We start from the raw sequence: 10000 nt of genomic DNA, 5'->3' as shown, positions 1-10000 counted from the left end.
TTGTATATGAACACGTTAAATTTTGTTTGTAAAGTTTTATTAATCCGTTTCATCTTTCTTTTCTTCATAGGGGTGTACGGGCACATTTATCAGGGACCGAAGAGTGAAAAGTATTTTAGCAGTAGATAGTGACACTGTGCTCGCCGGTACCCTCTCTGGTACCCTGTGGGTTTTTGACGCTGCCAATCATAAATGTCAATTTTCTCAGGCCCAGCTGCCTCAAGGGATACTCTGTCTCACGCAATTCACAGACGAGCACATGGGAGTGGATTTGGTAATAGCAGGACTCGCTAACGGCCAACTCGCTGTATATGACGCTTACAGCGTAAAGAGAAAAGACGCGAAAGCCGAGTTGTTGGACTTGTGTCCCACCCCAGCGGACGGTGATACGCCCTGTGGCGAGTGTAATGTGTATCCTGTGGCATGCACTGCTGTTGGAAAGAAAAGGATATTTTGTGGTTGCGGTAATGAAGTAGTCGTGCTGCGAGTCAATGATCGCGGTAAATTGGAGATCGAGCGTCGGTGGAACGGAGAAGACAGAAACGAAGGCCTCGTTTTGAACATCGCAGTGACTTCAAACTTTGTGTGGACCTCAACTCGCAGTAGCCCTGTTATCGAATGTTGGGATTTTTGCAAGGCGAAGTTGGTTGGTCACGTGGATTGTATGGCAATACTCAAAGACAATGGTTACACTGAAGATTTGCGAGGAGCACGCGTTGTTAGCCTTCTCCTGTCAAACAAGACCCTTTGGGTAGGACTGGGCACCGGTCACATGATCCTCATTGATCCGTCGACACGTAAGCATTTGAGCGTAATTCGGCGCCACATGTCCGCAGTACGATGTCTTGTAGACACTCGTCGTCCAACTGAAGAAACCTCATTTGTGTTGTCAGGTGCTATGGGGTTTATTGCAAGGCCTGGCCACGGATCGACCAAGCAAACCAACAACACCTTTGGCCATGCACTTGTGTGGGAGGCTGAATTCGTTAAACAGGCCAAAGACCTGGAATGCCACATCAAGAAAAGGCGTGAACTTATTGAGAGCAGCTAGCGGAAAAAGTTGTCATAAAAATGGCATTGTTCACTTTGGTCATTGCCGGGGGATCATTGGTATTTACGATAGTTTTAGGCTATCTAGGTTCTTATTTCCACAAAAGGTATCTACTCTATGATATGTTATAACTTATTTTCTCTGATGAGGACGCTGATACCTTTATATTTCATAACCATGAAAAATACGCTTAAAGTGCAATTTGTTCCAGTCGCCTGAAATTTTGAAATTCATTTTCTAAAAGAAGAACCTGTTTAATTTCTTAGGCTAACCTGGTTCTTATGTAAGGGGGATTTTTTAGCCTAACAGGTTCTTATATGCAAGTGCTTACTGTATTTTGTGATCTGTGGTTGATATTAATGTCTTTGTCTTCGAATAAGTGATACTTTGATTCAATGGTTTTCCTCAAAAAAACGAAAGTGGACTGCACATGAAATTAAATATATGATCAATACTTAGCCTAGAGGTTTCAGCAATCAAAAACGCAGAAAGAAATTCTTGTCTATTTTTCAACTCATAAAATCTGTACAACAATCTTTTTTATTATTCTTGCACGACAATATTTATACAATTTTTTCAGGTGATTCCATTTCTTTTACGTCGAAAGCATTTTTTCACGGTAAAATGAACTTGATAACTGGTGTAAATTGATAACTCATACTGTCATCAGTTTTAATAGCAGAAGAGTAACAGTAAGTTATCAAACAGTGCAAATGGTATAAAAATGTCTTATTCTTTTCTCGAACTTTCCAAAATGTAAAGTAAAGTATTCCAGAATTGGCAAAGTAAAGGAAACGCGATGTTTTCTTTTAGTGAGTATCTCAAAAATCACGTTTTTCTAAGAGAGAATTCGGGATGTGATCATGTTCGAGTCGTGTTTGGAAACAGAAACTTTCTATCAATGGGCAATTTGTTCTGTAAAATGGAACTTTTAGTCCATTTCATTTGACTGGCGAAGACGTCTCATAAAACATTGGAAATCATAAATTATTTTTAATAATGTAGAATTTTAGCTATGAGCAATACTGAAAGGCTGTAAGTCATGTTATCTTTTGTTGTGTCACAGTAGCGGTTGTATTATTAAAGTGTCATATCAAGACATTAAAGTCGTTTTTTGAGGGTTACATATTGTCCTTCCTTTTCCATAAATCCAATATTCCTTTTGGGGTTGAAAGTGCTTTCGGTTTATTGGGGTTTTTGTTTTCATAAAGGGGCCTTCTTCTCAAAGGGACCCCGAAAAAACAATGTACCTGTACCACAGGCAGCCCAAGCTCGGTCATGCGCTTTATTGACTTCACTTTACCTCTACGTACCGTTTGCCCTCCGATTGCACAGAAGAGGTGAGGACAACTGTACGTAGAGGTAGGTAAAGTTTACTTCTACATTTATAATCTCAAAGTTAATTTTCCCATACAACGTCTATAAATCGTACATCGAGCTTGGGCTGCCTGTGCCTGTACCAAAAGTTGGCTAGTGAGTCATTTCAGATGCATTTCCGAAGAGAGTCTTCGTTTTCAACGCACCCCGGCAACTATGTGGAAAAATAAGTCCAGAAAAGTCTTGATAACAGCAAACGAACTAGTATTCGTGAAAATTAACAACAAATTTGATTCTGCGATACACGTTTCGATCGACCATCGATCAGTTGCAGATGGACGTCACAATAGACGCTCTAGACAACGCAACAAATCGTTTCCAGTTGTTGCTCAAAGAAGCAGTTCATAACCGCTCGGAGAATCCCAGTTGTAACAGACAACCAAAAAAAACACGGAAACGGAAACTCTTTCATTTTCGAAACATGGTCTGCGTGGATTTCCTTCTGTTTCAGTTGACTGCTTTAATTTCGTGTCATTGTATCACTTGCGTGCGCATTATTCCTTTAACTTTTTTCACTCAGCGTTGTAACTTTAACGATAATTTGGAATTCTATTTACATATAAGACTATAAGTTCAAATTCGCATTGTAAGGTCCACTTGCAACTGAAGATGATCGACGGTCCATGGAAACGTGTGGTTGCTTCCATTTTCTTTCTGAAGACACCCTGAAAAAAAAAAGCTCGTCAAACGGTCTGTGACAAAAACTCAGAACACAATTTCTTTTTTCCTATTGTTTGATTATAATTATTCGATAATAATAAAGCTAATCATTCAATAATTCAGGTGAATTATCGCAGGGTCTTCGTTTTCGACACACAGGCGATTGTAATTCAAGGATAAGAACAAAAATGTGTTGTGCTATATTTTTGTCTCGAGTGATCTTTGTTTTCCACATACCCGGAGTTTACGTTTCTTGAGTGATGAAAGGAGTGCAAAACAGTCAGTTTTTTTCCTGGACATACTTTTCAGGCAACAGGCGTTCGAATCCAGGATAATGTTGCTTCGAATTCTTGTCCATATTAAATAATGTAGTGGAGGAGGACAGGGGGGGCGGGAGCCCTGGAGAATAGGGGCGGGAGGGGTACGGGAGTCGCGAGACGAAATGGCGGGATGCGGAAGTTCTAAGAGGGCGGGAATCGGGAGGAAAATGCAAAACGCTTCTTGTTGTCATTTATTAATGCGTTACAATACTTAAAATAAACAAGAACGCAAAGGACATCTGACTTGCGTCTTTCGAGCAATCAAGCAAAAAAAATTCGCGCATGGGCTGAAAAGCAGGCTTCCTTCCGGTGCAACAAAAAAAGCAAGGTGACACCAACACCAACCCAGTGAAGGGTAACACATCACGCATGCGCACAACCATTTCACCCAGTCAATAAGCAGCCATGGACAGCTGTGATTGTAAACCCTTTCACGATGGTTACATCATAGGTCATGAAATGTCAATCGGCTGTCGCGTAACTGCTGCAAGACGAGCAAAGCGACGCCACTTGATTATAAAAATGTCATCGAAGCCTATCTTAATAGGTCGTAATATTCTTCGGTTGCTCCTTATGACCGTGAATCAGAACGGACTAAAGATTTCACTACGTGGTGACATCGCTGCAAGTTCGTCATATCCTGCTTCCATATTTTAATGACTTTATGATCCCAACAAACTCCGGACTGATGGCTGAAAACGCGTTTCCGAGGACTAAAAATTCCGAAATTTCCCAGGGGGTCCCCAAGGGGACGGGAGCAGGATTGAAAAGGGCGGGAGCAGGGAGATAAAGGTACGGGAAGTGGGAGAGCAGGGTACAGGAAGCGGGGGACTTTGACCCCCTTGTCCCGCCCCACAATGTAGATATTTGAAGTGTGGGCAGAAGACGAACGAGGTTTACACCATCAAGTCTTCCTTGATAAGTTTCCTTGACAATTATGCACCTATCAATGTTAAGCCCCGCGAGGAGGGGGGGGCTACTCACGAGGTTTTGACTGTGAGGTCTGTTCCCAGGGTGGGGATTTTGATCGTATGACATATCCCCAGGGTGGCGAATTTGACATGGCCACCATCTTGCATAATGAGGCCTTGGAAATCAACCTTGTTCCCAAAGTTTTTCCGCCCCCAAGTAGTGAGAGAAAGGTCCTGGGAACGAGGTCGCCTGAAAATAACTCTGCCATCTTGGAAAATACCCAGAAGGTGTTCGAATGAACTTCTCACATTCGTAAGAGGTGGCTGAACGAAAGATGAGTGGTACATACATTGCAAGGTCTAAAGGGTCACCTGGCTTTACTCACCCCAGGGTGGGGGCTTTTGATACTTTTGGCCAATTATGTTGTTGCGGGGGTGGGGAATTGACTCAAAAAGGAAAAATAAACTGCCGCGTAGAAGACGAACAAGTGTTCCTTAGCAAGTGTAGCCTGTGCCAGCAACACTTGTTATTCAGTTAAAAATAATAATGTTCTAGTCCCTAGTTCACTCCAACTTGCCTTGTTTTAGCTGCCATTTTGGATATTTTCACAGCAATGAGCATGATACTGGGAACTAAACACTAAAAGTGCTAATAATGTTGAACAGATTTAAGATCTTTGGAAAACTCACCACAAAGACAAAGGGTAAGAGAAACACTTCAGTAGCCAAAATTCTTTCAAAACAAAATCAGACTCTAGATACTTTTAACTGAAGTTTCGGTATTCTCTATTATCTCTATTATCCCCATAATACACTTTGTTTGCCTCCCAAATTTTGCATAAACCATTGTTTTCAAATGCAGTCTAAAATCAAGGATAAAAATCTGAAAACTGCAATTTCAAAGTGGTCATTGCAGCTACTGCTGAACTATCTCCCAATATTATATGGCAAGCAATTTCTCAGGCAAAATGGAGCACTCTGATTGGCTGGTTTTTGGTCGGGATTTTTACTGTACAGACGATCACCACGTTAACGGTCTGTTTCCATATTCTCCTTTTACCTGGATAATTCAAGTTGAGCAGAACACAAAAACTTCTTATAAAGTGGGTTTTAATTTTTTCATCATAATAGTACAATTATAGCCAGCTGAATTTAATTTTAAACGTTAAAAGTCAGTGTTTCAAGTTTGCTGATGGAAGAGGAAGATTACCAATATTCACCAAGTGCATGATTGATCCAAAAAACTAGGCCATATAATAAACAACTTACTAACCTCACCGTACTGGGAAATATTGGCCCTCTGTCGTTTTTGTACTGAACTTGTTGCGTTTGGTTTACACGTGGTCCATACTCCCACGAACTTGGGCCAATATTCTCAGGTACAGCCCTCATGCCTGGTTAGCAAGAGGTTATAATACCTGATACAGCTACATTTCATACCCTTCTTGGCTCTGTGATACTACATCATCATAATCAATACTAAATTTCATGTCACAAATAAGAGTACTTATACAACTAACTTCAATCACTCTTTCACCAGAACATTCTCCCTACAATAAAACTACGAGGTTAGTGGTGCCTCAACTATTTACAAAGGTTTGGTGTGGGATTTTATCTACAATCCTTGCATAACCTCTTTGAGCAAGTGGTTGCATTAGTTCCTCAATACCATGTTTAAATTCACCACAACCACTGCATCGCCTTTGGGCTGTCAAGAGGTCTGAAATGAGTTTATTGAAAGTCCTGACTCTTTTCAGGCAAATAACATTATCTTCAAAAGGAGGACATTTCAAGACCACAAAACGTTTGATTTCAACAAGTTTTTTGTTCTCTTATGTTAAACGATTCTCCATGGATTTCCGTTTTTACCCGTGTATAAGTCGACCTTTTATGATCTCAAAAGAACCTCCAAAAATTGCTCTCGCCTTATAAATGGGTCAAAGATTTAACTCAAGGACAAAATGCCTGCATATACAGCAACTGCTGAACCACAAAACTATTAAGCCTGTGAGGCCCTGATTTTTTTGTATCCACAGTTCCAGAAATCGAAGAATACAAGATTAGTATCCCATGAACATTTAACAAAGAAATTAAGAAATTGCTTTATTTTTTGCCACCAAAAATGGGGGGTCAACTTATACACGGGTACTGTAAATACCGTATTAGGCTCTTAATGTTTCAAAAACTGACAAACAATCATTTGAGGTGATGTCCCTTGATCCCAGTTGTTGAAATATATGAGAGCTATCAAGTCACAATACATGGCCTCAATTAGCTGTGTATAATGACATTGTTTGCCCAGTATAAAAAGCTATCAATAAAGATGCAAAACACCTTGACAAATACTTAACCTTTACAATAAGGCATTCATTCAAGATTGCAGACATTGGATAATAGCTTAATAACAGGATGAAATTCTTATTTATATTATTTTTGAACAGCCATGGTTTGGTTAACATGACAATTCTACCAACCACCAGCAGTCCAGATAACAATACAAATTATGTAATTAGAAAAAAAAAGATTTTCAATTCCGGATAGTGAGAAAGGGGAGTTAATAAGTGAACTTAACATGCAAAGCACCAATGCAACTTTCTGAGAACCTTGCAGATAAGAGCAGTTTTCAACTGACTGTCGAAAGTAATTAAGTGATTGCCATCTCTACGCTTAATGACTGGTTTTAAAATCTTGCACAAGTTTATTAACCAATGGGAAGGAAAACCAAAACTAATAATTTGAAACTCACATGCATGATTTGGGCTTTGAGCAAGTTACATGGAATTGCTACAAATTTTGATTGGTTCATTACAATGCTTGCACATGCTGTGATTGGTTGAAGTAATTACTTTGGTTTTGTTTTACGACACTCAATTGAAAACTGCTCTAAACCCAATGACAAGAAGATATGATAATATCTCCCAGACTGTTCATTTACTTAAATCTTAAATGTGATATGAATGATATGTCACCCAGTTAGATTGAAGATGTTTGGGTCTATCCTTGTGACTAGATGAAAAAAGTGACTTGAACACTTTGCTTGCTTTGGGATCTTCAGCCACAGTCTTGTTTTTTGACAGTTCTGGAATTTTTCCCTTTGAAGAACTTGCTCCAGATACCTTTCCACCAATTGCCACAGCACTACTTGATGAGGGCACATGTTCTGTTTTTGCTCGCTTGGCTGGCTTTTCAGGCCCATCTTTGGAATTCGCATCATTTGAACTGTTGTTCAATGAAGATGCACCATTTGTTGATGTTGCAGTCACAGACATCTTTGTCTTCTTTGCTTTCTTTTCCATTTTCGTTTTCTGACGTCTTTCTTCCATCTTTGCCCTCATAGCACTGACCTCCTCTTCATTTCCATTGATAACAACTAAGTCATCACTGGAGAATGGTTTTCCACAATTATTGCAGACAGTTGAAGGAACCTCCTTTAGTGCTCTCTCAGAAAAAACACAGCCACAATTCCAAATAAAGCAAAATTTGTACCGTCCATTCATCTCAATCCCAACAACTGGGCAGATAAAACGAGATGCTTGGAAGTCCAAATAGCTGTCTGCATGTTCCATGGACTTCTGTTCAAAGGCTGGGTTGTTTGTCAGTTTCAATTCTTTTACATCCTTAAGACTTCTGATGTGACTGGCAATATCTGTAGTCACAGAAGACTTGTCAATCAGGTATTCGAGAACTGCCTCTTTGTTGTACAAGTTTCCCAGCTCGCAACACACGATAGGTGTTCTTAACTCAGCCTCGCTCAGAGCACAGTGGAACCACTTTGCGTTCAATTCATAGTTTTTGTCGACTTGTTCGGGTTTCTTCTTCATCCGAACAAGTTCATCTCGTTTTGGGATTGTGCCACCATCACACCCCATGGTTTGACCAGTTGTCTAGCTTCTCGACGAAATAAACTACACACAACTCAAGCAACAATATGGCGTCAAAAGAAATGACGCAGAATCCATGAATCCCTGCGGTCACGACACAAAGACGCGGCTACCAAGCTAACAAATAAAAAAAAGATGGACGCCTGTCAGGGTGTTGAAAGGGAACTTGAAAGACTCGCCAAAAAATACAGCAATATCAAGGAACACACGGACTCCTCGCTAACAGAATTGATCAATCAAATTGCTAACATTCAGCAGGACTTGGTTAACGGTAGGACTCTAATTCAGTTCTCTGGTTTCAGTGTAATCAATCATAAGGCATAATTATAAGGTTGTCTTGCACTCTTAAGAAACATTAATTTTTCACACAAAGTTTGTTTGAATGGCTCGGATTCAATGACTTATCCGAGTGCGATTTGTCAGGGCTTCTCTTCTGCAAAACGTGCAGTTCAGAAAAGCCGAACACGTTAAATTATTAAACTAAAGCATTTGGAAGAGCTTGAGACCATTGGGGGAGTTCAATAACAGTTACACGTACCCAGGGTGCCAGATGAACGTTTTTCAAAGGTCCCAGAGAGTGCTACGTGAGTTGGAGGCAATGACCGAGGACTGAGAAAAAATACCTCTCGTGGCACGAACCCAGAGCATCAGATCCATGTGGGAAGTCAGTTCAGATTTCTCGTCAAACCAGGTTTCACCTGTCATGATCAAGATGAATTTCTCACACAATGCACACACTGAAGTTCATCACAGAACATTCCTGAAGTTTGTCATTACATCATGTGCACACTCTATTTATAATTTTGGAGCAATTTAAACAACATTGTATTGATTTTACAGTAGGTTGCACGAAGTTTGATTTATTTCAGCAGAATTTGTTTTCCGAAGTGCAAAACTTTTTTGCGATCATATTTTAATGCAGGATTTCAAAAACAGAGACCATTACCTAAAGTGCAGTGTGGAACACTTCAAAATGCAAGAACATCTCCTTACCTTGTTTTGTCAGTAAGTCCTCTGTTCCTGTTGGCAAGCTCAACTTTTTCTCTTAAATTTTAAATAAGTTGATTTCCTTTTAAGATGGCTGTCAAACAAGCTTGACAGCTCTCTCTATATCTCATAGGGGAAATTGATAAGCAAAATTAATTTAACTACGATTAAAATAGGTCTTTACACGTTGTCAATGCTGTTGTTCTGTATACAAAGGCACTGAAGCAGCACATGGACTGTGCTTCCTCGTCCTGTCAAAAAGTTCAGCTTCTCTTGAAGTGGCTTTGTTTTCCGAATTCAAAAGAATACCTCTTCGGCCAAAATCACACAAGGCATTCAATTTATCCAATCAGAAACTTTCTCAAATGTAATGTCCAGTCAGCAAACAAATTCAATTTTTGAACTGATTTCCCGCTTGGAACTGAGGTTCTGAGCTTGTGCCACCACAGGCAGGCTCTTAACCAGGGGGGCCATCCAGCCGACCAATGGATGGCTTTTTTTCTGGGGAAAATGGATACAAATAATTACATGTATTTAAAGTAAAACGGGGATTTTGTCATGTTCGAACCAAAAATCACTTGATTCAAGTGATTCAGAAAATGCTTTACACACCAACTCACCAGCACCTTATTTCTACGTTAGTTTCCTTTGGTACGTGTAACTTCATGGGTGAACATTTTGGGCATTATTTTTCCCTTTATGTTTGTATTGGGCATAACATCTGTTACTGAACTGATTTCACCAAAAGGTACATGTAGATCATGTAACCAAAATAAGCGTGATGTTCATACTGTGAAGTGCTTGTTCGTGGCT

General features: G+C 40.0%; 3 protein-coding genes across 3 annotated transcripts in view; 2 read left to right on the top strand and 1 right to left on the bottom strand.

Moving 5' to 3' along the window:
• The window catches only part of LOC138043060 (leucine-rich repeat serine/threonine-protein kinase 2-like), a 33559-nt gene extending 31384 nt beyond the window's left edge, over positions 1-2175 (top strand). The window contains 1 exon segment of the mRNA XM_068889170.1: positions 71-2175. Coding sequence (XP_068745271.1) covers positions 71-1051 — 981 coding nt within the window. The 3' untranslated portion in view covers positions 1052-2175.
• A 3237-nt stretch (positions 2176-5412) lies between these two features.
• LOC138043059 (replication termination factor 2-like) lies at positions 5413-8267 on the bottom strand. The gene has a single exon (XM_068889169.1). It carries the CDS (start codon positions 8186-8188, stop codon positions 7262-7264), a length of 927 nt encoding a protein of 308 aa, XP_068745270.1. The 5' UTR covers positions 8189-8267; the 3' UTR covers positions 5413-7261.
• Positions 8268-8312: 45 nt separating this feature from the next.
• Positions 8313-10000, top strand: part of LOC138043057 (E3 ubiquitin-protein ligase RMND5A-like) — a 14292-nt gene continuing 12604 nt past the window's right edge. The window contains exon 1 of the mRNA XM_068889168.1: positions 8313-8471. Within this exon, the coding sequence (XP_068745269.1) occupies positions 8336-8471 (136 nt within the window). The 5' untranslated portion in view covers positions 8313-8335. The remainder of the gene's footprint in view (positions 8472-10000) is intronic.

Source organism: Montipora capricornis, chromosome 3 (genome assembly GCF_036669925.1).
Source record: "Montipora capricornis isolate CH-2021 chromosome 3, ASM3666992v2, whole genome shotgun sequence".
Lineage (NCBI taxonomy): Eukaryota > Metazoa > Cnidaria > Anthozoa > Scleractinia > Acroporidae > Montipora > Montipora capricornis.
Note: the sequence above shows the minus strand (reverse complement) of the source record. Positions and strands in the feature narration are given on the sequence as shown.